This window comes from Ochotona princeps, chromosome 17 (assembly GCF_030435755.1).
Source record: "Ochotona princeps isolate mOchPri1 chromosome 17, mOchPri1.hap1, whole genome shotgun sequence".
NCBI classification, from domain to species: domain Eukaryota; kingdom Metazoa; phylum Chordata; class Mammalia; order Lagomorpha; family Ochotonidae; genus Ochotona; species Ochotona princeps.
This window is the reverse complement of record NC_080848.1, coordinates 12,383,855-12,411,368: the sequence shown is the minus strand read 5'-3', so window position 1 is coordinate 12,411,368 and position 27,514 is coordinate 12,383,855. Positions and strand designations below refer to the sequence as shown.

The 27,514-nt window shown below is 58.4% G+C and overlaps 2 protein-coding genes across 6 annotated transcripts in view; one reads left to right on the top strand and one right to left on the bottom strand.

Annotated features, from left to right (window-relative positions):
- The window catches only part of MRC2 (mannose receptor C type 2), a 44,067-nt gene extending 33,184 nt beyond the window's left edge, over positions 1 to 10,883 (top strand). Inside the window, 19 exon segments of the mRNA XM_058676202.1 lie at positions 214 to 431; positions 1,909 to 2,051; positions 3,003 to 3,105; positions 3,188 to 3,326; positions 3,433 to 3,468; positions 3,631 to 3,791; positions 3,881 to 3,948; positions 4,385 to 4,485; positions 4,771 to 4,913; positions 7,551 to 7,665; positions 7,760 to 7,923; positions 8,034 to 8,142; positions 8,615 to 8,853; positions 8,964 to 9,132; positions 9,221 to 9,370; positions 9,511 to 9,624; positions 9,807 to 9,986; positions 10,428 to 10,454; positions 10,593 to 10,883. Of these exon segments, the coding sequence (XP_058532185.1) occupies positions 214 to 431; positions 1,909 to 2,051; positions 3,003 to 3,105; positions 3,188 to 3,326; positions 3,433 to 3,468; positions 3,631 to 3,791; positions 3,881 to 3,948; positions 4,385 to 4,485; positions 4,771 to 4,913; positions 7,551 to 7,665; positions 7,760 to 7,923; positions 8,034 to 8,142; positions 8,615 to 8,853; positions 8,964 to 9,132; positions 9,221 to 9,370; positions 9,511 to 9,624; positions 9,807 to 9,986; positions 10,428 to 10,454; positions 10,593 to 10,816 (2,603 nt within the window). The 3' untranslated portion in view covers positions 10,817 to 10,883.
- A 4,031-nt stretch (positions 10,884 to 14,914) lies between these two features.
- The window catches only part of MARCHF10 (membrane associated ring-CH-type finger 10), an 84,626-nt gene continuing 72,026 nt past the window's right edge, over positions 14,915 to 27,514 (bottom strand). For all 5 annotated transcript variants that reach the window (XM_058676251.1, XM_058676253.1, XM_058676254.1 and 2 more), the window contains 3 exons: positions 23,665 to 23,778; positions 18,120 to 18,162; positions 14,915 to 15,302 (listed from right to left, as the gene is read on the bottom strand). In XM_058676251.1, coding sequence (XP_058532234.1) covers positions 15,247 to 15,302; positions 18,120 to 18,162; positions 23,665 to 23,778 — 213 coding nt within the window. In that variant the 3' untranslated portion in view covers positions 14,915 to 15,246. The remainder of the gene's footprint in view (positions 15,303 to 18,119; positions 18,163 to 23,664; positions 23,779 to 27,514) is intronic.

Below are 27,514 nucleotides of genomic sequence, written 5' to 3'. Positions count from 1 at the left end.
AACCTCAGTCTCCTCATCTGTTAGATGGGCATAACTTGAACCTTCCCGTGGGACTGGTGTGAGGCTCCAGTGTATGTGTGATGCCACACGGTGTTGGCATTCCTGTTGGGAACGCGTCACGATCATTCTGTTTGAACCCTTTTTCAATAATCCCATGAGACCGTTCAGGGAGGTTAAGCCGCTTGGCCTGAGGTGTCCTGTCTGCTTCTTCAGGGTTCAGCCGTGGGGGCTGCGTGGCCCTGGCCACAGGCAGTGCCATGGGGCTATGGGAGGTGAAGAACTGCACTTCATTTCGTGCACGCTACATCTGCCGGCAGAGCCTCGGCACGCCGGTGACGCCAGAGCTGCCGGGGCCGGATCCCACGCCTAGCCTCACGGGCCCCTGTCCCAGGGGCTGGGGCTCGGGCCCTAAACTCCGGTTCTGCTATAAGGTAAGGCAGCCTGTTGGCTGACCAGCAGGGACCCCAGGGGATGGCACCCAGACTGCAGACGGGGTTGGTTTCCGGGGGAAGGCTCGCCAGGGGCTCCGAGGCAGGTGCGAGGTGGCTACTCAGCCAGCAGCTGGGGGATTGGTGGAAAACCCCTAGAGCTGCAGATATTGGGGTCAGCCTGGCTGGTTTGTATGTGTTTGTTTTTATTTGCTTATTTGAAAAGCAGAGTGACAGAGAGGAGAAGGGACAGACAGGACAGCAACACATTATCCATCTGTTGGTTCACTCCCCAAATGTCTGTCAGAGTGTGGGTTAGGCCAGGCGAAAAGCAGGAGCCTGGCAATCCATCCAGGTCTCCCCCATGGGTGGCAAGGGCGTGGGCCATCATATGCTACCTGCTAGCACATGACCAGGAGTCTGAATTGGAAACTTAGAGTAGCTGGGACTGAAACCGGACCCTCCCGTACCAGATGGAGTTGTTTCAGCCTGTGGGTTAAGCTGACGCCACCATGCCTGTCCTGGCTTTACCTGGCGTGGGTGCTGTGGCTAAGTCACCTCTTGGTACTTGGCACCCCATATCGAAATGCCTTTTTTTGGAATCCTGGCTGCTCTATTTCCAATCCAGCTTTCTGCTAATATGCCTAGGAAGGAAACCAAGATGACCCAAATACTTGGGACCCTGTCACCCATGGAAGGCCACAATAGAGTTTCTCGACCCAGGCTTCAGCCTGGCCCAGCCCTGGCTGTTGCAACCATTTGGGGGGAATGAACCAGCAGATAGAAGATTTCTCTTTTTCTGTATCACTCTGCCACTTAAATTAGTCATTTTAAAACAAAATCAGTAAGCATTAAAAAAAATAGCTAAAATAAACCTTTTTTAGATTACCACGTTAGAAACTTGAATCCTGCTAGGATTAGGAGTCCCCAGAGAGTTTAGGACTTACACAGAGGAGAGAGAGAGAGAGAGAGAGAGAGAGAGAGAGAGAGAGAGAGAGATCTATTTTCCTTTTGCTGGTTCATTCTCCAAATGGCCACAATGGCCAAAGCTGAGCCTGTCCAAAGCCAGGAGCCAGGAGCCAGGAGCTTCTCCCATGTGGACAGCAGGGACCCAAGTACTTGGCCTGTCCTCTGTTGCTTTCCTAGGAGCTTTAGCAGGGGTGGAGCAGCCAGGTCTCGAATTGACATCCATGTGGGATGCCAGCACTACAGGCCATGGTACTTGCTGCGCCACGGCACTGGCCGCTCAGAGTCATCCTTACATGCAGAGATAGAAAGCCCAGCAAGGGAAGGGATTTGTCTACAAACTGCTATGGCTCTTCTGCGATTATAGCCCAGGTCTCCCTCCTGGTCAGATGATGGGGTCTAGGGATCAGCTCTCTGCTGAGCAGGGCTGTCCATGGTCACGGAGCTCAATAGCAGGGCCCCTGGGAGGGTGGGCAGAGGGGACAGCTTGGACAGCCAGGCTGTGCTCCTGCAGGTGTTCAGCTCTGAGCGGCCGCAGAACAAGAAGAGCTGGGTCCAGGCGCAGAGTGCATGCCACGAGCTGGGAGCCCAGCTGCTGAGCCTGGGCAGCTATGAGGAGGAGCACTTCGTGGCCAACATGCTCAACAAGATCTTCGGGTACTGAGCCTGGGACAGGGCTGCCGCACACGAGGGGAGGAGCAGGCATGGCAGGGCCAGTGGACACTGGGTTCTGCTAGCTGGGGGCAGGAGGAGGGCAGCATGGAGGGGAACTTCAGTGAGGCCTATCCCAGGGTTAGAGTGGCCTGGTGCCAGCACGTGCCCGTGTCCTATCAGTAACCTTGGGGCCCCGGAGTCCCCGAGGAACACACTGGAATGACCCATGCAGCCATAAGGACTCGAGAGCCAGTAGTACCCCTCTGCCTCACTGTCCCTTAAAGTAGTGACTCTTCCTCCTCCTCCTCCATGGCAGAATCCCTGCCCACTGTGTCCAGGGCCACCGTTTCTCCCTCACCCACCCCGTCCCATAATAATCCACACTGCTACTGCATCTGACTGCACCAACGCTGTCCCTTGGGGCCCCTGTATTCTGATGTACAGCACCCGTAACCCCTTAGCTCCCACACACTCCAGGTGGCTCCAGGCTGCCTGACAGCCTAATGCTAGGGACATCTTCTCCCAGCAAGCTCAGGATCCCGTAGTTGGACCAAAGTTACAGCTGCTCAGGGCCCTCCCTTCTTCGAACACGCCAGCCTGGAGCTGCAGCTGGCCTTGTCCGCCCACATGGTCTAGTGAAGAAGGGACTATAGGCTGTTTGCAGGCTGACCCATGGAAGTTAGGTTATCTGTCCCAGGTCACAGAGCCCTGGTGGGGGCGGGGATACACCAGCATCGGACAGCCTGCTCCTCCACTTAAACACCCTGGGCCTGGCCTCACACCCAGAGGCAGCCAAGGGAAGCCATGGCCACTTCCCGCAGGTGCCTTGGGGCCCTTCTGAGTGAGCAGTGGAGAGGCCTGGTGCGGTCTTGGCTCAGAGGGGCAGGGTTCCTGTTTGGATCCCAGTCCCTCTCACGTCCCTGTCTTCTGTCCCCGCCCCCCTGGGTGGTGCAGCGAATCAGAGCCCGAGATCCATGAGCAGCACCTCTTCTGGATCGGTCTGAACCGTCGCGACCCGGCAGGTGGTCAGAGCTGGCGCTGGAGTGATGGCCTCGGGGTGAGAGCCGGGTCTGGTGGAGGGGCCAGGGACCTCACGGCCAGGCCTAGTGCCTCAGAACCCGCCCTCTGCCGCCCTACAGTTCTCATACCACAATTTCGACCGGAGCCGGCACGACGACGACGACATTCGGGGCTGCGCGGTGCTCGACTTGGCCTCCCTGCAGTGGGTGGCCATGCAGTGCGAGACGCAGCTGGACTGGGTCTGCAAGATCCCTCGAGGTCAAGCGGGGTGGGACGTGGTGGGCGCCGGGGCCAGGGTCCCTGGAGAGGCCCCTCCCCGCTGCAGTGGCTCTGCCTACCTTACTGTCCCTCTCCTCCTCCGCAGGCGTCGACATACGGGAGCCAGATGGCAGACCGCAAGGTAAGGCCCCCAGTGCACCTCCACTGCCACCGCGGCCCCGGGCCAGGAAAGGGAGACAGGGTGGGCTTGGGCCACCTGGGCACCCGCGCCTGGAGCAAGTGCACAACGTGGGTGCCCTGCTGGCCCTGTCCTCTGCCTCTCACGCGCCACGCTGCTCCCCAGGCCGGCGGGAGTGGCAGCGTTTCCAAGAGGCCGAGTACAGGTTCTTTGAGCACCACTCGACGTGGGTGCAGGCGCAGCGCGTCTGCACGTGGTTCCAGGCCGAGCTGGCCTCCGTACACAGCCAGGCCGAGCTCGACTTCCTGGGGCACAACCTGCAGAAGGTGAGCTGTGGAGGCGCAGGGGGCTCCAGGCAGGGAGAGGCCACGGAACCGCGCGCCCTCACCTTTCTTCCTTTCCCCTCCCTCTCCAGTTCGCCCTGGGCCAGGAACAGCACTGGTGGATCGGCCTGCACACCTCGGAGAGTGATGGGCGCTTCAGGTAGGAGCCCTGGCCGGCAGCAGGTACAGAGGAGAGAGTGTCTGGCCTAAGTAATGGCTGCGGCTCCTGCTGTGTGTCCATGGTTCTTCTCAGTCAGTTGGGTCAGCCTGGGGTGTGGGCCTGTGTGTGTGGTGTCCACCATGCATCTGAGTCTTGAGGCAGGAAGGCCCAGCAGCTTAGGGAAATCTGAATACATCTTTGCTCTCAGCTTTTCTTTTGTTTTGTTTTGGTTGGTTGGTTGGTTTTTCTTCCAGAGGAATGAGTGCCTGGGGCCAGGTGGGGCCTTGATGGACGACTCCAGATCTTTGGGGGTCCCCCTGTCTGTACTTGGCTTAGTAGCCCCTCTTCTTAGCCAGCAGCCCTTGGGTTTGGGTCCTCCCCTGGCCCTTGCATGCTGCACCGAGGTGGGATAGAACTCTGGGCTCTGCCACTGCAGGTGGACAGATGGTTCCATTATAAACTTCATCTCCTGGGCTCCTGGCAAACCACGGCCCATTGGCAAGGACAAGAAGTGCGTGTACATGACAGCCAGCCGAGGTGAGGGCCAGCTGGGGGCACAGTTGTCCCCAAGAGGGTGGATCTGGGCTGCAGTTAGGCAACCCTGGGCCAGGGCCAGCTGTCTCTTTTCACGGTCTGGTCCTCCTAACCCAAGAAGGGCTAGACCCAGAGAGGAGGGTGGGACCTGGCTTGCCCTAGGGTGGGGGTAGGGGGACAGTGTCTGCATTAGTGGGACACTGGATGCAGAGCTGGGGACAGGGGTGTTAAACTTTGTGGGAGGCCTCGCCAAGCCAGCCCCCAGCCCATCCCTTCTCCTTTTTGCAGAGGACTGGGGGGACCAGAGGTGCCTGACAGCCCTGCCCTACATCTGTAAGCGCAGTAACAGCACCCGGGATGCACGGCCCCCAGACCCGCCTCCTGCAGCCATAGGAGGCTGCCCCTCTGGTTGGAACCAGTTCCTCAACAAGGTAGGAGGCAGGGAGAAAATGTGAACTTGGGGGACAGGTGCTGGCCATTTGCTAGCGTCATACTGTAGGTTCGAGCCTATACCCACCAGCCTCTGGCCCCAGTGCCAGGGGCTGGGCTTTCTGGAAAATGACTCAGTGTCGCAGTCCTACTGACTGCCAGGAGGCAAAGTGGTCCATCACTGTGCGTTTTCTCCACTAGTGGTCGCCAAACATTTTGATAATGAATTCTGAGTAGTAGAACAGAATATTGAACATGCATACCTGAACAGTGAGTGTGTGTACATTTTATTCATATGTGTATGATAAGAGCAGTGTAACTGCTCATCCTCTGATATGTTTAAAGTCTTGGTCTGACGCTTTGTGGTATGCGAGACTCAGGTCTCAAATCAGATTCTTTCACACAATGTGGACTTGGTGTACACAGGAGCGACCTGTCACGTGAGCACGCGGACCAGAGCGGAGCAGGGTTGCTTGCCGCTGGCTGAGCGTCCTGAATCGCTCTGCCTGGTTCCTCACCCTCCTGTCACTCCAACAAAGCTTTTCTGGGGTTTAAAATGGACAGATTTCTATCATCCCATCTGCCTCATATATGCATGAGAAGACCTGATCAAGAGGCTTTGTGTTTTTAAGTCTTCCGAAGATTTTTTAGAAACTAACATTTAGCAAATTCTCTGCCCGAGTGTTTTTGAGTGTGCAGGTGGAACGTTGGGCGCAGTGAGCCCAATGAGAAGAGCGGTGCTTCTAAACTTGTTTCCAAGTGCTCCTTCCAGGGTGGGAGCTGCTTCTCCTTTTTTTTTGGGGGGGGTCTCCTTTTCACCCAGGTGTTCGTGTAGTGGACCCAATTAGACCCTCCTTGCTGTCACCCAGAAGTTGATAGAGAGTTTATAGCCAAGAGAGGTGACCATGTACTGGCGTAGCGGGAATGGACTCCAGCCAGGGCACACAGGGGCATGCAGTCTCAGGGCGGGCATTGGGCTAGGATCCCCGAGCTCAGGTGATCCCGGTGTCATGGGCCTCCCACCGGCACAGTATTCAGGAGAGTATTAATCATTTTTATACTAAGACAGGAAAAACAGGTGGAAGGTACTGAGCTATGTGCGTTACTCCAGCTCTAGTAACACAGACAGGAAGAACGCTAACATGCCAGGAACCCGCTCTCCGCCACACCAGATCCCACCGTCTGAGCATTTCCCACTCCCCTTACCGGCCTCATCCATGCACTCGGGATCATATTAAAAACTGCCACTTCATTGGGATCCTCTTTCTCAGCTTCCCGTCTGGAGGCTTCTGACCTTCTTTCCTTAACTATCAGGCAGGGTGTATGTCTCAGTGTGTTAAATTCTTGCCGAATTTGTGGGCAGGCTTCGTGGTCTCGACACCATGGCTCCCGCCCCCTGGAAACGACTCAGCACAGACTCCTCCCCCCCGCCCCCCAGCAGCTCGATTGCTTTCCATGGTTTCAGTTTTCTGCAGTTAGCCACAGTCTAAACTCCACAGAGGACTCAGAGATTTGACAAGCATGGTCATTACGAACTGTGAGTCGTGGGAGATGGCAAGCCTTCCTGCACCCTGACGGGACCCAGCCTTTGGTCCAGGTGTGGGTGCTGTTCACTTGTCACTCACGTGGTAACTGGGTTATCAGATGGACCTCTTTTCGAGTAATCCTGGTTTTTACTTGATAACCAGCCCACAGTGCAAGGCTGGTGATCATGACAGTTGTGTGGTAGTATACTGTTACACTTGTTCTGTTACTATTAGCTGTGGCTGATCTCTTATTATGTCTAAATTACAAATGAACCTTTACTACAGTTTTTTTTAAAGATTTATTTATTTGTATTGTAAAGTTAGATATGCAGAGAAGAGGAAAGACAGGAAGATCTTCTGTCCGTTAATTCACTCCCCCAGCGGCCGCAATGGCTGGAGCTGAACTGATCTGAAGCCAGGAGCCTGGAGCCTCTTCTGGGTCTCCCATGTGGGTACAGGGTCCCAAGGTTTTGGGCCGTTCTCAACTGCTTTCTCAGGCCACAAGCAGGGAGCTGAATGGGAAATGAGGTTGCTGGGATTAGAACCATATGGGACCCATTAACACCCATATGGGATCCCCGTGTGTGCAAGGTGTAGCGTTTTAGTCACTAGGCTACTGCGCCGGGCCCTACCACAGTTTTTTAAGTATAGGGAAAACCCACAAAGCATATACAGGGAATTTTGGAAATAATGCCCATGGGTAAGGGAGTACTTCTCTACTTGGGGCTACCTGCTCCTTACCTCCCAGGCCCCCCAACACCCTGCTCTTCAGTTCTGAAGAGAAAAGGATGCTAGAAGTGATGGTTGCAGGTCCAGGAAGCAGGATGGTAGCCTGGGAGCACTCTTGAGGCTGACCTCCTTCTCCTCTGCTTGGCTCATGTACTGTTGTTCTCGGTGATGGAACCTTGATGGCCCAAAGAACCCTCTCATGGACAGGTGTGTGTGAATCCTCAGTGTTGGGCTGGCAGGGGGACGGTGCCAGCAACTTGTCCTGGGAGATCCAAACACCCTGTTCTCAGCAGTGTTCCCGGAGCCCCTGTTGGACCTGCTGCTGAGGGTTCGTGGGACAGGGAGACACAGCTGCACCTCACACTGTCCCCTGCCCCCCTCCAGTGTTTCCGGATCCAGGGCCAGGACCCCCAGGACCGAGTGAAGTGGTCAGAAGCACGGTTCTCCTGCGAACAGCAAGAGGCACAGCTGGTCACCATTGCTAATGCCTTAGAGCAAGGTAGGGCCTGCCCATGGGAGGGCTAGGGGTCCCTAGATCAGGTGGCTGGAGCAGAGCCAGCCCTGGCACTCACCCATCTTCCTGGGGACCCCAGCATTCATCACAGCCAGCCTGCCCAATGTGACCTTTGACCTGTGGATTGGCCTCCATGCCTCGCAGAGGGATTTCCAGTGGGTGGAGCAGGAGCCACTGCTCTATTCCAATTGGGCACCTGGGGAACCCTCGGGCCCCAGCCCTGCCCCCAGTGGCAGCAAGCCGGTAAGGACCTCCCCTGACCCCCACATCTGGCTGCCTCAGCTCCTCTGGGTCTCCCCTCCTTCAGCTTACCCTGCAGCTGCTGGGGCTCCCTTCACACTCCTTCCCTGCAGACCAGCTGTGCCGTGGTCCTGCACAGCCCCTCTGCCCACTTCACCGGCCGCTGGGACGATCGGAGCTGCACGGAGGACACGCATGGTTTCATCTGCCAGAAGCGCACAGGTGCGTCACCCCTCCCCCAGCCCCAGCAGAGCTGAGCAGAGCTGGGAGGGTGGAAACACAGTTTCTGAGCTGAGGGTGGGAAGGGGTGGGGGAAAAGTCCCTTCAGGATGCTGGACCTGCTTGGAAGCAGGTGGGCAGAAAGGCCAGATGCTATGGGAGGGCTAGGCAGGAACACCCAGGGCTTCCTGGAGAGCTGGGTGCTGGACTCTGTGGAGGGCTAGCATTGCAGGGACCCTGAGGTTCCAAGTCTGAGATGTGTCTGTGGGATCCCCGAGCCCTGGGTTTGTCGGGAAGGGTAGACCAAGGCCAGCTTCCTGCACAAATGGCAATGGTGACTGACACCCCAGCCAAGGGGCGTTTCCCCTGTACCTGGGGCAGTCCTGGTCTTTCTTCATGTCTGGGGGTCCCCAGGCCTGGGAGCCAGTGAGAGGGGCAGAGCCCAGCCTGATCCCTGTTCCTCCTTCTCCCGCAGACCCCTCCCTGAGCCCATCACCAGCAGCCACACCCCCTGCCCCTGGCACCGACCTCTCCTACCTCAATGGCACCTTCCGGCTGCTGCAGAAGCCTCTGCGTTGGCATGATGCTCTCCTGCTGTGCGAGAGCCGCAATGCCAGTCTGGCTCGCGTGTTCGACCCCTACACCCAGGCGTTCCTCACGCAGGCCGCCCACGGGCTGCGCACACCGCTCTGGATCGGGCTGGCCAGCGAAGAGGTGGGCTCCCAAGGCCACCCAGGCGCCCTGGCCTCCCGCCATGGCCCACCGCACCACACACACCCTGAGTTTCCTCCTCTTCCTCCCACCCCATGCGCTCGTGCACCCAGGGTTCCCGGAGGTACTCCTGGGTCTCAGAGGAGCCGCTGAGCTTCGCAAACTGGCAGGACGGGGAACCGCAGCAGCCAGGTGGCTGTGCCTACGTGGACGTGGATGGGGCCTGGCGCACCGCCAGCTGTGACACCAAACTGCAGGGGGCCGTGTGTGGAGTGGGCGGCGGTAAGTGCCACCTGCCGGGTCCGAGGTGCGGGCGGGCGTGGCGCTGCGGAGGACGCCGGGCCATTCGCCCCCTTCCGCCCCCCGACAGGGCCCCCTCCTCTGCGAAGATTCAGCTACCAGGGCAGCTGTCCACAGGGGCTGGCCGACTCGGCCTGGATTCCGTTCCGCGAGCACTGCTACTTGTTCCACATGGAGCTGCTGCTGGGGCACAAGGAGGCGCAGCAGCGCTGCCAGACAGGTGGGCGAGCGCGGGCCGCGCCCCGGAGCGCGCTGGGGAGCGCGGGCCACGCCCCCTCCGCCGCAGAACCCTCACCCACGCTGGCACCCCCGGGAGTGGGACCCCGTGTATCCTGACGTTGGCCTCCCTTGTGCTTGTAGCGGGGGGCGCGGTGCTGTCCATTCTGGACGAGATGGAGAACGTATTCGTCTGGGAGCACCTGCAGAGCGCCGAGGGCCAGAATCGCGGCGCCTGGCTGGGCATGAACCCCAAAGGTGACGCCGCGGGGGTCGGGGGTGCGGGCGTAGGGACGAAGTACCCTTGCTCCGTGCTCTGAGCCTTGACCCAGGGTGGGTAAGGGAGGGCGGAGACAGTTCCGGCACAGGTCTGCTCCTGCTCCCCGCCCCACCCCGCTCTCCCCTTGCCCACGCCCCTCAAAGCATTCTCTCCCACCTAGGGGGCACACTGGTGTGGCAAGACAACACAGCCGTGAACTACTCCAACTGGGGACCCCCGGGCTTGGGCCCCAGCATGCTGAGCCACAACAGCTGCTACTGGATTCAGAGCAACAACGGGCTCTGGCGCCCCGGCGCCTGCGCCAACGTCACCATGGGCGTGGTGTGCAAGCTCCCGCGCGGTGAGCCAGCGCTGTCCCCAGTCCCCGCCACCTGCCGGCCTAAGGGGCTGGGCCAGTGGTCCCTCTGAACCTGCTGGGGATGCGGTGTGGGGATGGGAGGACGCCGACCACCACGCAGGGAGCAACTGGGGCACCCTGCCCTGTGGGAAGGAGTGGTCCTAGGACTTAGCTTCCTTAAGTCTGCGCACAAAGAAGGCTTTGAGGGTGGCGAGGGGACACCGCGGGGTTCAAGCCCTGGCCACATCTCTTGACTGCTCCCCCGATCCAGGACTTCAACTCTGGGGCGTCAGTTTCCTCCTATGTAAAATGGGAATAATACCCAGCTCATAGAGCGCTGGTGCGCATGGCATGAGATGGTGACGATGGTGACATTTGAGTCATCCTCCTCATCATCTTGGGGACCACATCCGTTCTGAACTCTCCCTTCTCTCTTGCCCACAGTGGAGGAGAGCAGCTTTTCTCCATCAGGTGAGTAGAGGTGCCCTCTCCGCGCCCACCCAGATGATCCCTGCTCTTCCCCCACGCTGGTGGTGGGACAGCCAGGGTAGGCAGCCGCGTCAGCTTTCTGTGTCTCTCCCCTCCCGATGGGACCCTCCCCCACCCCAGCGGCCTTGCCGGAGAACCCCACAGCCCTGGTGGTGGTGCTGATGGCCGTGCTGCTGCTCCTGGCCCTACTGACCGCCGCCCTCATCCTCTACCGCCGGCGCCAGAGCATGGAGCGTGGGGCCTTCGAGGGTGCCCGCTATAGCCGCAGCAGCACAGGCCCCGGCGAGGCCACGGAGAAGAACATCCTGGTGTCCGACATGGAAATGAATGAGCAGCAGGAGTAGAGCCAAGGGCATGGATGGGGCAGGGTGGGGGGTGGGTGCTGGAGGAGCTGGCAAGACATGATCCCCGCCCCCCTTCCCCCCCCCCCCCCCCGGTCTGGCTGGGCTGTCGAGGGGGCACTTGGGAGTCCCTGCTGGGAGCCAGGGCTGGGGGTTCTATCCTCCATGAGGGCGGAGTACAGGGGGGCGTTTCCCTGGGGGCCACGGTCACGTGGACTGTGCCCTCTGCCCCAGTAACCCCAGGCAGGATGCAGGAGCAGGCACCGCCCCTATCACCAGACCAGAGCCCCTAGCCCAGGCCCGTTGCCCCGCACAGCCCCTGGGTGGCTCTTCTGTTGCATTTCCCCTCCCACTTGGCACCCTCAGCTCTGCACCCCTAGCCCTGCGTCCTTGCCCCCTGCTCACCCAGTCCTTCCTTCGGAGCCTGAGGTTGGGGGAGCCCCCTTGCTGTTGCTGGAGGCCAGTTCAGGGAGCCAGGTGTCCTGTTCCTAGATCTGCTGTGGTGATCGGAGGGCCCTGGGAAGGTCAGGCCCGAGAACTAGGGCTCCAGTGTAGTGTCTGCTGGGCTGGAGGCAGGACTGGGGAGAGACACCCAACCTCCCAAGGAGGGTGGGTTGGGTGTCATCTCCTGCCGGTCAGGGGAGTGCTCTGTCCCTGAAAGAGTCCCCTGTGGGGACCAAGGTGAGTCCCCTTCTGTCTCCAGCTCCTGGCTCTGGTTTGGCACAAGGGATGGGATGAAGGAGATGCCAGCATTGTGGGGACCTGGGAGCAGCAGGTGCCAGGGGCTGGCTGCAGGTGTCACCCTCTGGTGAGGCCCAGGAGACTGCTCCAGGGGAGAAACTGACCCTGTGTGTCTCTGAGAGGCGGGGAACCTGGCTGGGAGGGTGGGGGAAATGTGTGCAGCCAGTCCTGGTGTGGGACAATGTGAACATGGACTCCAAGACATGGTCCCTTTTGTGTAGTTCTTGATTTTTTTTTTAAAAAATGTGTTATTATTTTGAAAAAAAAAAAGGCAAAAAGAAAAGCAAACAAATAAAACACCTGTAAGAGGCTTGAGAGAAGGGATTCTCACTCACTCCCGTGGGTCCCTGGGGACGCTCTCGCGTGGGGACCCTCTGAATTTGTTCTTCTTTGCCTCTGTCTTGGGGACTGGAAAGTGGGAGCCAGGCCACCTGCCAAGTGCGTGGGAGAGACCCACAGGCCCCCAGGGCGGGTGAAGGGTCCTTGGAGGTTAAGTGAGGTCATGGTCTGCGAGCAGGGTGCTTCGTAGCGGGGTGCCCGCTGACAGCTGCCGATGCTGGGATTTCCACCTTTGAGCTCCCAGGGGAGCATCTGCAGAGCTCGCCCTGGGCCTCCGTGGCACTGTCTTTCCAAGATGGCCACCATACCCACCTCTAACTGCTAGAACGTCACCTCTGCTCCCAGGGGACCACGTGGAGGCACGGGGGGGTGGCTGGCAGCACCTCAGCTTGTCTGCTAACTGTCCCCAATCCATGCTGAGTTCCCAGAGGAGGACTGACCCAGGGCACGGTGCACCTGTTCTGGTTTCAGCTCCGTGGTGACAGAGTGTCCCCTCACCGAGGCCAGGAGCAGGATGAAGGGGGGTGGGGTATGGAGGAGCAGGTTTGGGGCACTGGCCGAGTCCCCAGGGCCTGGGTGACTGGGCTGCATGTGGATATTGTACTTTATGTGCAGTGGGAAGAGCCATGTGGCTGACCTTTCCTGGAAGTCACTGTGGCAGGGATGTGGCAGGGGCCGAGGGCAGGATGCGGGAAGCTGTGCTTCCTGTTCCAACGGAGGGTGGATTTGTATCAGGTCAGCAGCAGCTCCTGGGTCGGGGAATTGCCCCACTCATGGTTTTTCTTCCTTGCTGAGCAGGCAGTGCATCATATGGCTCCAAGCCACAGACACATGAGGCGCGGCCTCACTGCCCCTCCCCCAATCCCTCTACAAGTGACCTGCCCCCTGCCAGTGCAGTTGGCTTAAGGACATGGCAGGGCCGGGGCTCGGCCAGTCACCAGACCCCAGAGTCGGGATGGTGGGTGCCGCAGTCTGCAACAGGAACACTGCTTGGGGGCAGGGCTTTCCAGCTGCTCTCCAGAGCCCAGGGCTGCAGCCCATCCTGGGGGGGTACCAGGACCCTGTGGAGGGGGCCTGGCCACTCAGGACAGGGAGCCCGATCTACAGGAGGTCTTTCATGATGAATCCACGTCATCCACTCGCCATGCCTGTAGCCACTGCTCCCAGGCATTAGCTGTGTGCGACTCAAGGACCACTTGACCCACGCCGGGGAGGAGAGTAAGAGGGGCTGCCGAGAGCGGCACTTGGGGTGTGAGAAGCAGCTGAGGGGAAGAGGACCCACATGCCCAGAGCCGCTCAGGACTGTAACACATTTATGTGTCCACTCTGCTCTCCCGGGGTAGCCATGTCTCCCAGAAGCTCCACCCTCCACCTGCAGGCAGCGCTGGCCCCGACACCTTATCTAGCCTCCCAGCTGGGGCCTCCGGCTGCCCAGTGGCAGCTCTGGGGATGCTCCTGCCAGGCTCTGAGGAGCAGGAAGGTGGTACTAGGCTATGCCAGCTTCTCTGGCTGCAGCTCACCTTTGCTCTGCTGCGGCACAGTTTTCTTCTTCTGTACTTCACTCGTTGAGCAGGAAGTGCCTGTTCTACGTGCCAGCTCTTTGCTGGACGCTGGGGGGCCTGGGCACAGAGCACTGTCTGCCAGGCACTGTGCCTAGCCTGCACTTGGCGGGCCTAGTCCAGCCCAGCGTCAGCCACCTGGCTGGGCAGTGTCAGCTCGTTGAGTCCATGAATGAGCAGGGCCGTGGGGCAGCCCCGGGATAGCACCATTCTACTCTCCTCTGGCCCTGCCAGAGATGGCTTCCTCCCAGGTGTCCTGGCAGAATTGGCCGGGTGTAGCGGGTAGCTACATGAAGCCGCAGGGGCCGGGAGCCAGCCAGCCATAGCACATGGCGTTCCTGGAGTCTGGCCAGCATGCCCCGGGCACCAGGCTGGAGTCTGGGCCGACTCAAGGCAGAGAGCCACATCTAGGGGTATGGACAAGGAGGGGTTGGGCAGGGCCAGCAAAGCCGGACATGTTCAGATGTCTGGCTGGGCCCTACTTTGTCCTAAGGGCTGGAGTTACCTTCCAGAGTCACTTCCATCCTTTGAGGGGGGCAGATTTCCTGATATCAGAGCTGCCTGATGGCCTCCCTCTGTGTCCCCCACAGTCTGCAGGGCCCTGGGGGGTTTGGAAGCGTGGCTATGGCTGACAGAGGGACAAACCTCCTGTACCTCCTGCAGGCCATCAGGAGAGTAAGAGCCACCGGCTGGGTTGATTGTAAGGATTCAAAAACAGGCCCAGCTTGTGTGCAGGCCCAGCTCGCCATCTGGGGAATGAACTAGTGGGTGGAAGATGTCTCTCCTTCTCTCTGTAAATTAGACTTTCCAATAAAAATAAAATATTAAGCTTTCTATTTAAAAAATAATAAAGGTTCATTTGCTTGGGGAACTGGGGACACCACTTGGGGATGGAAGAGCTTGGGACTCTGGGTATTTTGCTTATAGCAGGGAGGTATGTTCCTTTCCAATGGCTCCCCAAGGCTCTGCTGACACCAGAGAGGTCCTCCCTCAGACCCAGGCTTTCTGGTGGCTCCTGTGTGTCTGCCACTGTCGCCACCGTCGGGTCACTCTAGCTGGGACCTGGCTCCTTTGACATGGTGGAACGTTTGTCCATGTCTCATTGTTTGCCTCCTCCATCTCTTATTACTCTTGACCTGGTTCCCCCTCTCTTACACACACGCACACTCACACTCTTCTTTCACCCCAGGTCCTAACTTGATCTCTGCGCCCTAGGAGGCAGCCAGGAGCGGTGCAGAGTTCACGCACCCTAGATGGGTCCCGGTGGAGCAGCCAGTCCCGCCTGTGGAGCAGCTTGTCCCGCCCCAGAAACCCGGGGCACACCACTGCAGTGCTGCAGGAGTGGGAGCAGGGAGGCAGGGTGGAGGAACTGTGCTGCTATCTCCTCTCCACCCCCAAACCTGAGCCCCTCCATCTTTGTCCGAGGAAGGGGAAATGAACAGGAGGCGGGCGTGGGCGCGCATGGGAGAATAACATCATTTACTAAGTGCGTGGCTGATGTGCTGAGAGCAGACGTGGGGTGTACCATGGGCCACTGGGCCGAGGGACAGCAGCAGGCAGCCCTGGGAGGGGGGCTGGTAACCCCAGGCTGCGAGGTCTGGGTTATCTGTGAAAAGACTGGTTGCTGTTGCTGCGGGTGCATGCTCCAGGCAGACACCCGAGTGAGCGGCCCAGGCTGAAAGCGATCACTGAATACATTGGGTTTTGGTGGACAGAGGTGGAGGGAGGCAGGCATGGGGAGGCATGCGGGCGGCTCACAGGTCCCTGCAGCAGAGTCCATGGCTGGCTCCCCCACTAGACAGTGCGGCCTGGAGAAACACTGCCTTCGCTTTCTTCCTCCAACTCAGAATCTGGAAAGCGAGAAGACCACAGGCTAGAAATGGCCAGCACTGTTAGGTCCTGGCCCAGAGGGTCCAGCATCACTCACTGCCCTTCCTCTTCCTCACATCCCCACTCCTGGGACAAGCTGGTCGCATATGGTGTGGGCAGGTGACACCCTGCGAGTTCCCACGTAGACCAGGGTGGCTGGGCCTTAAGCCAAACTCCCCCTCCCCCCCAGCACACACACAGAGCTTCCACGTCATGGCAGCATCCTTGCCCAGAAAGGAAGAAGGTTTTTAAAGTTTGCAGAGGATGTAGTGTGCAAGGACTGTGTGCATGGATTTTTTTAAAGTGGACACCCAAATCAGCTTCTCTTTAGTTCCATTTGCCCCGTTCTTTCTGAGGACTGGGCTGCAGGTTGAAATGGGGGAGAGGAGTTCACAGGGACCCTGGGCTGTGTGCCTTGACAGGAGGGGGCAGAGTCTGGAGTTTCCCACCTGAGAATGGCTCATGGCGGTGGCTGCAGGGGAAGCCCAGTGTGGGGGCTCCGCATCAGTCCTGGGGGAAACTGTTTCTGTCCCCTTGGCTTGAGGTGTGTGCTTCCTGACAATTTGGCATTTCTGACTGCTGACCAGGAGTGCCTGACACTGCCTATGCCCACCCTGGCCCCCTCTGCCCTGCCTTTCATCCCCAGGAAGCCTCAGCTCCCCTCTCCCTTCCCATGCTTCCTCCAAAAGCTTGTCTTGGTAAGGGTGGTGGGGTAGCCGAGGGAGCAGGTGCGCCGGTCCAGCCGCTGACCTAATGCCAGGCTTCTGCCCCTACTTGTGTGGGTTCTGTTCCTCTGGTCCTGTTTGCGCTAACAGTCACCTGTGCCAGCCGGGAAGCAGCTGTCAGGGTGGCTGGGTCACAGAGCCAGGTGACAGGCTCTCGGGTTTGCGCCAGCACACCAGGGGCCCTCCAGCTGCCCTGACCTCAGAACAGGTGTGGGGCTGCAGTTCCCAGGTGCAGGGCAGCCACAGAGCCACAAGGAAGCTACAAGCTCCGGGGTCACCTGCCACGCCCTGAAGTTTTGTTAGCAGGTCATACGCGTGACTCAGCTTTGGCAGCCCCCCTCCCCCCCCCCCCCCGCAGTCGCCAGGTGCGGTCGGCCAGGTGAATCATGGCAGGCTGCCGGTATTGGTGTAAGAGGTGTTGGCAGGAATCCAGGCCGGGCCCCCAGCACCGCACAAAGCCCAGGCAGACGAAGAACACCTGGGCCCACCTTTCCCACCACTGGAACCGGGCCAGCAGGGGTGGGGTAGATCCTAGAGCTGGTTTCCTCTCTGAAGCAACCCTTGGAGCGATTCATTTTTAAACAGCACCTCTAATCTCCAGACACTCCAGTCTCCCCCCTGCGGCCCCAGTTTGGAGCCGCTTTCTGGGCCTCAAGTCCCTAGGCCTCAGGGTTCTGCGAAGAGTTGGAGGGGCTGGGGACATCCGGGCGGCAGCGGCGCGCACTGGGCACGAGGGGGCGCCCCTGCGCTGCGGAGCCCACCGGGGCGCGCCAGGCTGCCGCAGGTTCTGCCGAAGCCGGAGAGCCGCGGGCACCTCCGGGTGGGGCTGGGGAAGGGGCGCTGAGAGGGGCGCTCGGCTCCCGGAGCCGGGAGTGCCCGGTCCCCGTGGCTCCCTCCAGTCCGGAGCTGCAGGCCTGCAGGGGGATGGGGGGGGCAGGGCGTCCCTCGAAGCCGCGCGTGCCACGCACGCGGAGGCCTCCCCGCGCCTTGGCGGACGCGCGCACAGAACCCAGGACGCGCGAGTGCAGCCGCCGCCCGGGCCTAGCCGGGGAGCGAGGGGGCGGCGCCAGGCCCGCAGCAGTCTGGGGGTCGTGCCGGGCGCCCCGCGGACGCGCCCGGGGGGGCTGCTTTTGTGAGAGGAAGAGGCCTCCTTGGGTGTGGAAACACTCTCGCCGCTTCCCGGGCCTCCGTACCTACACTAGGGGCTTCTCCGGGAGTCGATGGCAGGCTTCATGCCCGGGCGCTCTTGGCGGGCCCAGCGTGGTGCCCGTGCAGGTCAGCCGGAGGACCACCTGGGTCCTAGTGGGCGGGAGGGCCCAGGACCCCGAGAGCGCAGTCGCCGGGAGGCACCCTGGCCGGGGCTGACTGCGCGCTCGGGGAGCCGGCCTGGTCCCTTGCCCCCTCGGTTGCTGCGACGACCCCTGGGTGCCGCCTGCCGCGCGGGAGCAGTCGGTGCCAGCCCTTGGGCTGTCGCGGAGCACAGGTACCCCGACCAGGTTTCCCATGGCGGAGGAAGCAGGGAGGAGGCGACTGACTTGGATCGTGTTTGCAGACAGGCCGGGGTCCTACCTTCGCCCGGGGACCCCTCCTGGCCTCGCGCAGCCCCTGACCCCAGGGACCCCTGGACTGGGGTGAGCACAGGGCAGCCCCAATAAAGCCACTTTAGGGGCTCCGAGATCAACGTGGTCCCTTGTCCGACACCTGCTTCTGGGCTTTGAGAAGGAAATCCTGGAGGATCCTGGCAGGGAAAAAACTGCAAAGCACCAGGGCCAGCGGCCAGCACATCACCGCGGGGCGGGGGTGGGAGCAGCCCGGACCTGCTGAGACCCGCTGCCCTGCTGCCCTGCTGCCCTGCGGGGTGAACCCACGTTTTTCTCTGCCCCCTGGTGCAGCCCACCGGGGCTTGCCTTCTGGGTTGTTTGTTGTGGCTGGAGTGGGCCGAACTCCAGGGGTTGGTGGCCGTGGCTCCCTTTCACAGGGTTGGACTCAACAGGCAAGAGTCAGGGCGCGTTTGGTAAGGGATAGGGGAAGCACCCCTGAGCAACCCAGCAGGACCCCCCCCCCCAGACCTACTTTCGTCTTCTTCCTGTCTGGGCTGCAGGTAATTTCTTGACAACTGAGAGGAAGAAGACAAGGAGAGGTGAATTGTTTTCCCCGCACAGATGTCTGCTTCCCCAGGGTTGCTAGGAGTCCCTTACACTGCCTTGGAGAGGCGCCCAGGCTAGGCTGGGACAGGGCGTGGTCTGGTCCCAAAGACAGCTGCCTACCGCAGCGATAACCCCAGGTCACCTTTGCCGTGGGGGCGGAGGGGGGGGGCTTCTAAATTTGGCGGTGAGGAACAGATCTGCTTCCTTTCACCGTTCAGCCATCGATCTGAATGGCAGAAGCCCATTCCAAGAGCCCAAGCCTTGCCCTTCCAGGCTCCAGGGGGAGGGGACGGGAAGGGGGTGCTTATGAACGGCCTGGCTAATTGGCCACTTGCCTGGGCGCTGGCTTTGAAACAATCAGCTGTATTCTCTGCCTAGCAGGAAGCGGCAGCACCCCCCACCCCCCCAGTCCAGGCCCCTGGCTCCCTCTCTTTGTTCTGACTTTATGGCATTTCGGGCCATAGGGAGGAGAAATGCTGTACCCTGTGGGAACAGTGGCATTGTGCCCAGCCTAGGGGCGTGGGCTCCCCCAGGAAGGAGAGAGGCCTTGTGACAGGTTAGGGGACAGAGGGGTCCAGGGCACTGTCCCTGAGGCAGCTGCGTGGCTGATAGGGAGGCTGTTGGTCCCCCCCCCCCCCGGGGCTGGGGAAAGGATGGAGTTGCATCAATGGTGGCAGGTGCTGGCTACCTGCTAAGTTATGCATCGGCACTGTGATAGCAGCGGTGCTGCCTCTAAACTGCCTGGTGTAACTAGGCCTCCACCACCAGGAACCACCATCTTGGGGAGGACAGGGCAGTTTCTAATGTCGCCACACCTGACTTCCTGAGGTAGAGAGGTTTCAGTTTTGCAGAAGTGGTGTGATTCGGGAGGGTCCCCCCACCTGAGTGGCCCAGCCAGCTGGAGGGGTTACTTCCGAGGTCAGCCGCTGACCCCTCTGCCTGGCCTGGGGTCTCCCCCATGATGGGCACCTGGGGCAAAGGGAGACGCACCCTCCAGGAAACTACTGGAATACTTGAAGAGAGACAAGACCCAGGAGGGAGCTCAGGAGAGGGGCAGAGCAGTAAAGGGCATCCAGCGTCACCTCCCCGGCCAGCCTGCTTCCCCTGCAGACCACCGAGCAGGCAAGGAGGGCACGTGGGAGGCTACGCTCCCAGCGTGTGCCCCTTGTCGGGAAGAGGGCCAGCTCCCTCCAGAACCTGTAAATAAAGGGCCACACTGCCATGCACCTGCCTGCCCTGCCCCACCTCCAGCTCATCCTCCACAGGGCACCCCAAGTCGCCAGTCTCCTGAGCTCTTGGTTCCTGGCTGAAGCCACTGCAGCGGGTGGCTTCCAGGGCTGTACATGCATCTTCATGCCCAGTGCACATGGAACACCTCTGACCTCCTTAGCTGCCCTTGGCAAGAGTCAATGTCAAGGTCACTGCTTGCGTCCATCTGTGGGCAGCAGCAAGCTTTACCCCCAGGTCCCTGAAGCAGTAGGTGGGGAGATGGGGTGCACTATTTGCCTGGGTTGTGTCCCCAAAGGGGCTGGCTGGACGAGAGCTGGGAGGTGGGCGTGCTCACAGTGGCCCCCATTTCCCCTAAGCCTGTTCTGTGCTCCTCAACATGGGGCCCCGTCTTCTGTCATGACTGGCACATTCCTGGGAGCCCTGGATTGCACCTGCTTTCTTTCTTTGAGACTCTTGAGCTCCTCACACAGGCAAGGAGTTCTTGAGTTTGTTATAATCTCATTTCTGGACCTAACTTAGAATCCAAAGAGGATCACTGAATACATTTGGGAGTGTTCTTTCACCTAGAGTACTCCTCTCTACAGATTCACAGCATCTCTCACACACACAGCCTCCTGAATAAATAAAACTAACTTTGAAAGCCTAGTGTTTTGGAGGAAGGAAGTTCTGATTTGTTAGTTCCTGTGCTTCACAAGTTATGGAGCCACAAAAAAGCAAAAAATGTGGCTGTGGGAGTGCAGTGTGCCTTGATGTGCCCATCTGTTGCACTCAGTTCCAGGCACGGAAACAGTGCCCTGTGCCCCATGCATGTGCTGCCTGTTGACTAGCACAAGGTTCAAACACTGCAGAGCAGCTTTTAGGTAAGAAGGCATTTTCTAGGGCCGGTCGTGATAGCGTAGTGGTTAAAGTCCTCGCCTTACTGCCGGACTCAGAACCCCAACCATGAAGAGAAGTACAGGTTCCGTGGTCTGCCATGGAGTGCAAATGCCACAGCCGAGCGTCCTAAGAGGCTCAGACGGAGCAGGGGCAGCACAATCAGGTGCGCATGGAGGATATGGCAGTCCATCGGAACCTGCAGAGGATACCTGTACCACAACAGAGGACAGAACAAATCAACCAACCACCCCAGCCATATGTTAGCAGTGAAAAACTGGGCAAATGGAGACTCTAAGGTGGACTGTGTCAGTCAGTGGATTCTGCAACGACTTCGTCGTGCTTGGAATGGCGAGATTGGCAGCAATTCATAACTGTTGAACTATCAAATCCACTTGAGCAGGACCCTTGGAGCACACCCCACATTGGGGACCTGGGATGGGTGGGAGGCTGGGTGGGGCTTCTCCCTTTATCTCCCCCTTTACCCCAGATACAGGAAAAAAAATGTGGAAATAATAGTGTTACCCACTTTCCTGTAGCCCTTGAACCTTTGTGCCCTAATTAACCATGTAAAGATTGTCAAAAATAAAGAAAAAAAAAAGTCCTTGCCTTGAATGCGCCGGGATCCCATATGGTTACCAGTTCACATCCCGGCAGCCCTGCTTCCCATCCAGCTCCCTGCTTGTGGCCTGGGAAAGCAGTGGAGGGCGGCCCAAAGCCTTGGGACCCTGCACCCCCGTGGGAGACCCAGAAGAAGCTCCTGGTTCCTGGCTTTGGATTGGCTCTGCTCCAGCCATTGTGGCTGCTTACGGAGTGAACCATCGGATGGAAGATCTTCCTCTCTGTCTCTCCTCCTTTCTGTATATCTGCCTTTCCAATAAAAATAAATAAATCTAGAAGAAGAAGAAGAAGAAGAAGAAGAAGAAGAAGAAGAAGGTGGTGGTGGCGGAGGCATTTCCTAGACACTGTGGGATACCAAAAAGATAAGGGTTCCACTCTCAGGTTACTAGTAATGAATGCCCTGCCCCCTGCCCTGTGTAGACCGTTTCCTTTCTTGGTGGTCATTTGATCCCTCTGTAGCCACTCGATGCCCTTGGCATCCATGGTGCTGAGGGCATCACAAGCAGTCAACAGTGACTCACAGAACATCAGCATCATCAGAGACAGGGGCGGGGGTTGGCAGGAAGCCCCTTTGCCTTGCCAGAGCCCACACCTCTCTGGGGGAGGAGCAAGCGTGTCCACGGGGTCACTCAAGATCTCAGGAAGACTTTGTGTTGTCAATTTCACGGAACCTGAAAGGTGCCCTGGGTCCTACAGTCCTGCTCAGGGGCTGCTTCCTAGGGTTCTCCGACTTTATGAGTGTGTCTTGTCTCCCAGTTTGATCATAAGCTCCTTCAAGTGAGGGCTGTTGTGTTGTCACTGGGTAGCCAGTGCACCTGCTCCCTGTTCTCCCGATGAGAGCCCACCAAGAGACCCAGCATGGATGAATTCTGATTCTTGAGAGTGAAAGCTGAAGGAAGAAGGGTTCTGTTCCAGCTTGGAATCTCTGTGAAACTCAATGCTACTGAGTATTTTCAGTCTGAAAGCCCCAGCAGGCCAATCCAGAAGAGTAGGAGTTTGAAAACAAGCCATCGAGCTCCTGTTTTCTGTTGAGTGCCCCTGTGCCTGCCAGTCGATGGGCGGGTCGTTCACCTGCCTGAGCTGTAGTTGAAGAATTCCCAAATTAGTGTGAACTGGTGCTAAGGGCGTACTGCCCTCCATCACTGCCTCTCTCCATCCTGGCTCCTGACTCAGTCCTGGCGTAACCCAGAAGCTCCCTGAAAATCGGTGCACTAGGACCTTGGCTTCCAGCCACTGGGCTTTGTTGTTTGTCATGATCTTGTGTGGCTTCACAGTGGCTGGTGGCTAAAGCCGCTCATGGTAGCTCCCTGATGTTGAGGACTCTGTGACCTGTGTCAATCCGAAGTTCAACATGCTATAAAAAGTTCATTTAAAAAATGTGGAATCAGGAAAATGAGGTTACAGAAATGTGAACACAGGAACATTTCCTGCTTCCTGTACTTTCTTTTTCTTTGTTTTCTTTTTTTTTTCCCCCAAAAATGTATGTCTCTTGGGGATTTATGTCACCATTAAAACCATAGAGGAGTTAAAGGAAAGACAGGCTTGGGTCATGATCTTCCCAGAGACCCAGCCTGCGCTCCTGATCAAAAGCTCAGGGTAGAGGAGGGAGTATCTAAGCCCCAAACATATGAGGGCAGAGGTGGAGACATCTTTAATTCTTATGACCAGTGGTTTGAGCCTATTAACCTTAGAACTGATTCTAACTACACCATAATAGCTGTGGTTGTGTGGGCTCTGGGAGAATGCAAGAAGCCTCATTACTGGGATCCAACCTCCAGGTGCTGGCAGGTGCTTCGAGTTGTACAAGAAGAAGGAGGAAGTAGAGGAGAGGCAGGCAGTGTCGCTGGAACTGCCTCGCGGCATCATCCTTGGCTTGTCCACTACCACAGCGACTCCCTCTCTAGTCGTCACCTTCTGATTGGAGTAGGGGTCACAAGGTGAGCCTCGAGGGGGCATTCTGGGGCTGCACACCATGGAAAATGCCATCTATCTCCGTGAGGACCAGGATGGTACAAGTCCCTGAGTCCACGCACTGCTCTGGCCTGGCCTGGCCGCAGGAGCTGTCTGATGAAAACTAAGACCCTTGGGGACCCAAGTGCTGCCTTGACAATGACCGTGCCTCCTGGGATGCCTCGGAGGTCTGCCCGTCCTTGTGGATGCTGAGGCCAAGCTGCAGTTCCTAGCAGAGCTCGGTGGAACCCTTCAGACCATGTGGCCCCTGGAGGGCCCAGGTCTCTAGCTGAAGGCAGGGCAGCTGTTGGGGAGGGGTCATTCGTGGTGAACACGTGGTCACCTGTCCAGTGACAGATGGTACTACCCTCAGCTTTTGCGCACACCTCAGCAGGTGCACACACGGGCTGGCATAACGTAGCCTGGGATCTACAGCACGCCAGGCAGGAGGCTCCCCTGTGGTTTGTTCACTATGTAAATACCTCTCCCATAGATGTTTGAGGCCCTTCTTTCCCTGGTCCTCCTTGCTCAGACAGTGGGCATGCCCACTTGAAACACTCCAGCCTTCTTGCTGGCCTCCATTTTGGGATGGGGTGGGGCAAATCTCCCTAGAGAATCACTTACATTACTTCATTACAGCTCACACCTGACAGCAGCCACGTGACTGTAACTGGAGAAGCTAGCTACCCACCCACAGTCCTGACAGCGACACAAGGAGGACCTCAGCACACCACCTGCCTGGCACTCCTGCTGCAGGGCTGAGGTGCACTGTGCCCAGCCCATGCGGGTTGCCTTACCCTCTCTCGTATGATCCAGTTGTAATTGAGTCTCATGATTTCTGCAAACCTCTGCTCATAGAAGTGTAGCAGCAGCACCAGGTACAGGCTTGAGTTGATCAGCTCGTTTTGGGCCTAAACATGGAAAAGGAAACTCTTAAGTCTGGCCATAGAAGAGCCTTGATTGGAATCACAACACAGGGAGGGCAACTGGCATAAGTGGTGACAGAAAATGGACAGCAGCCCAAGTTCCAACTCCAGGGCTGACCCTGGGCATCAGGGGACAGGGCAGGAGGAGGTCCAGGGTGAGGCCAAACCCACCACTTCCTGCAATTTGTTCTTGTTTTGTTTTGATTATTTGAGAGGCAGAGAGAGTGAGTGAGAGCTAACTTCCATCTGCTGGTTTACTACCCAGATGTCAGGCTGGGGGCTAAAGCTGGGATCTGGGATTTCAACCTAGGTCTCCCACATGGGTGCCTGGGACCTAGTTACTGAGTCATCAGAGCTGACTCTCAGGGCACCCAGGGGCAGGAAACTGGAGTCATGAGCCAGAGCTGGAGGTGGGAGCCAGGGGCTTGATTGTGAGACGCAGCCGTCTTGATTACCAGGCTGGATGCCTGCTGTCTCCCTGCTATCTTCTAGTGTCTGTAAAGGATGTGCTGGGAAAGGGCTGTTTGTTGGAGCCAGCACCACGGCACGGTAGGCTGAGTTTCAGCTTGCATTGCCAGCATCCCATAGGAATGCTGGTTCGAGTCCTAGCTGCCCTACTTTGGACCCAGTTCCCTGCTTATGGCCTGGGAAAGCAGTGGAGGATGACCCAAGTCCTGGGGATCCTGCACCCATGTGGGAGATCTGGAAGAAGCTCTTGGTTTCAGTCGGTCCCAGTTCTGGTTGTTGCAGCCATTTGGGAAGTGAACCAGTGGATGTGCAAGGCCCAGGGCCCGGGATGCCTGCTGCTGCTGGCCCCTCGGGACGCCAGATGGTGAGCAGGAAACAGGTGAAGGCACACCTCTGTGAAACATGTGGGACACAGTACTGTGGGGGTGCTTTGTTCTCCCAGATCCCCCTTTGCCCAGAGAAAGGGCTGTGACCTTCATTCTGGACATTTCTCCCACTAGCTGGACTTGCAAGTGGCCTCGCCTAAGGCTCCTGCTGTTGGTGGTCGCCATGTCACCTCCAGAGTGCCTGCCAGGCCTTTGCCGCTGCCCGGCCTCTGCGGTCTGCTGCCTGCAAGCATCTGTCTTGCGTGCTCTCCTGCCCCGTGCTCCCTGGCCTTACCACCAGGCTGTGTGTGTCTGTGACTTCTTCCTGGCTGTCACAAGTGACACCTCTTGTGGAAGCCTTCCAGTGGCCTGCCTTTGTCTTGGGCCTTCCTGTTCTGCTTGGAATCCCAGCATCTGTCTTTGTTTTGCACACCACGCCTCGCACCTGCTGATGTTCCCTGCCTTTGTCTTGGGCGTCGGCTGTTTTTTCTTCTTTGCTGCTGGGATGTGGGGGCGGGATAGGCCTCTGGCCATCTTAGTGGCCACAGTGCCTCTGTCCTCACTCTTAGGCTTCAATCAACTGGCCTTTCCTCTGGACAAATCCCTGTGGGTGGGTGGTACCTTGAGAATGGGCCAGGCTGTGCGCAGGAAGCCCCCAAGTCCAGGGGTGTTGGCTAAATGTTCAGCAGAGGGCAATGCCTTCCACCTCACCCCAGGGCCAGCTCAGCCTGTGACTGCCTGCCTAGGATGATGGCAGCTATTCTGTGCTGACCACGGCAGTTCCTCTTCCTTCCACTTCCTGCACAGGCCACCGCGGGCCTTCCGGGGCTCCCCTCTCTGTCCCCCAGCACGGGCAGGTGGCCTGGAAGAACCGCCCCTCCCAGGAAGGGCGAGGGACTGGTCAGGAGCAAAGGGTCATGTCAGTGGGCTTCCTCTAGGTCAGGGCCAACTCCGGATCCTGGCCCTCCAGACCCACCCCGTCCTTGGCGGTTCGCCTCCTGGTTTTAGCCTTCGGTTGTCTTCTTTCCTGTGTTCTGCCAGCCTCGGCCTAGAGCAGGCAGAGGGCAAGCTGCTTGTTCTTGCTTCTGTTTGAAGTGCCTCCTCCCTTCATAGCAGCCCAAGTCTGGGTGACTGCTGCCTCCTTAAGGGACTGTGCCTCCAGGCCCACTCAACCAAGCTACCTCCTCCGGGAAGCCCTCCTAACCGGCCTGTCTTCTGGCCGCCCCTTGTTCCTGCTCCAGCCGTTTCTCTGCCAACAGCCCTGGTCCGCATCATAGCAAATGACTCGGTTTTTGTCTGGGCATCGTGGGAAGTCATTCACTTTGGATGACTCCATAAGGCCGGAGGCATGCAGCAGGCAAACAGCCACTAATGTTTTCCGCAGATACTTTGAAAAGTCGCTTCTACCAGATTGTGTCTCTTTTCTGGTCTGTGGGAGGAAAGTGGTCAAGGCAGTGCTATAAATCTCCGTGCCCCTGGCCTTGGCTGAGCTCCAGACACGCCAGGCAGTGGCTGGAGTGGGCCCTTGCTTGGCCACTTGCAGCAGGGACTGACCAAGGGAGGGAGCGCCACAGATGTTGTCCAGCAAGGGTTGAATTTGGAACATTCCTTAGTTGGAGGGCCGGCTCCTGGTCCAATCACATCCCATTCTGAATCCCCTTTGTGCGTGAGAAGGGAGTGCGGGATACTTGGTGAGGAGGCCGCTGGTAAAGCTGTGAGTGACGTCTCCTGAGAGTCTTGCCCACTGGCCTGCCAACCATCTTCATCTCCTCCAACTTCCCACGTGTGTCTTGATATTCCTCTTAGCCCAGAGACTCGCTGCTGCTGGGAATTCTCAACATGGGGGAATGCACCTGAAGGAGCTGTCCGCCTGCATGAAGGCTCAGTGTGGGGATTTGTGGGAGTGTTGGAGAGCTGCTTCTGGGGCTCAGGTCGATCAGATGCTTCTGTAGCTGCAGATGGATCAGGGCCAGGCCAGTGCCTCTGGGAAGTGGTGGCCAGAGGCTGGCGGAGAACCTCCCAGGACGCCAGGGGCACTTTTCCAGCACTACCCCTAGGGGGCAGCACCCTGCATGCAGAGTGTTGGCGGGTGAGCTGGGGAGCCTGGTGCCAGCGCACACTGTGTACTTTGGGCTGCGATAGTGAACTACGCAGGCCCAGAGAGATTGCGTGTCAGCTGGGAGAAGTGGCCACTGCAGGTACCACTGTGCAGTGAGCTGCCTCGGGTGGGTGGGGAAATTTTACAAATCGAATGTGTTCTATGAAAGTTAAGGAAGGCAGGATCCAGGAGCTGCCTGCGTGGCCCACGTCTGCTTGCCTCTTGTACCACCAGTGCCTCGCCCACAGCCTGGTGTACAATTAACACACCCGGATGAAAAAAAAATAACAGAAAAAAATATGATTTTGCATCAGTTCAGCCATGCTTGTAAACATACATTTTTATTCATTGGAAAGATTTCATGAGAGTGAGCCAGCAAGAGCGCTCCATTTGCTGGTCCCAGTGGTTGCAACAGCCAGAGTCGGGTCAGGCTGAGCCCAAGCTGGGAGTGGGCAGTCTCCCCTCCTCCTGCACGTGAGAGATCACTATTTGCTGCCATCCCAGGTGCATTTGCAGGGAGCTCCATCGGAAAGGGAGCAGGGGACCCGTTACTCGGGCCATCTTCCACTGCTTTCCCAGGCCGTTCAGCAGGGAGCTGGGTTGGAAGTGGCACAGCTAGGACTGGAATCAGGACCTGTATGGGATGGGTCCACACTGCCAGTCTGTGGACATGTGCTGAAGAGCAGTGTGGGGAATGCAAGGCTCGCAGCCTGTATAAAGCCTGGGCCGTCATTTGGTCTGGCCCTACCCAGACGATTGCAGACTGGACTTGCAATTCGAGGAATCAGTA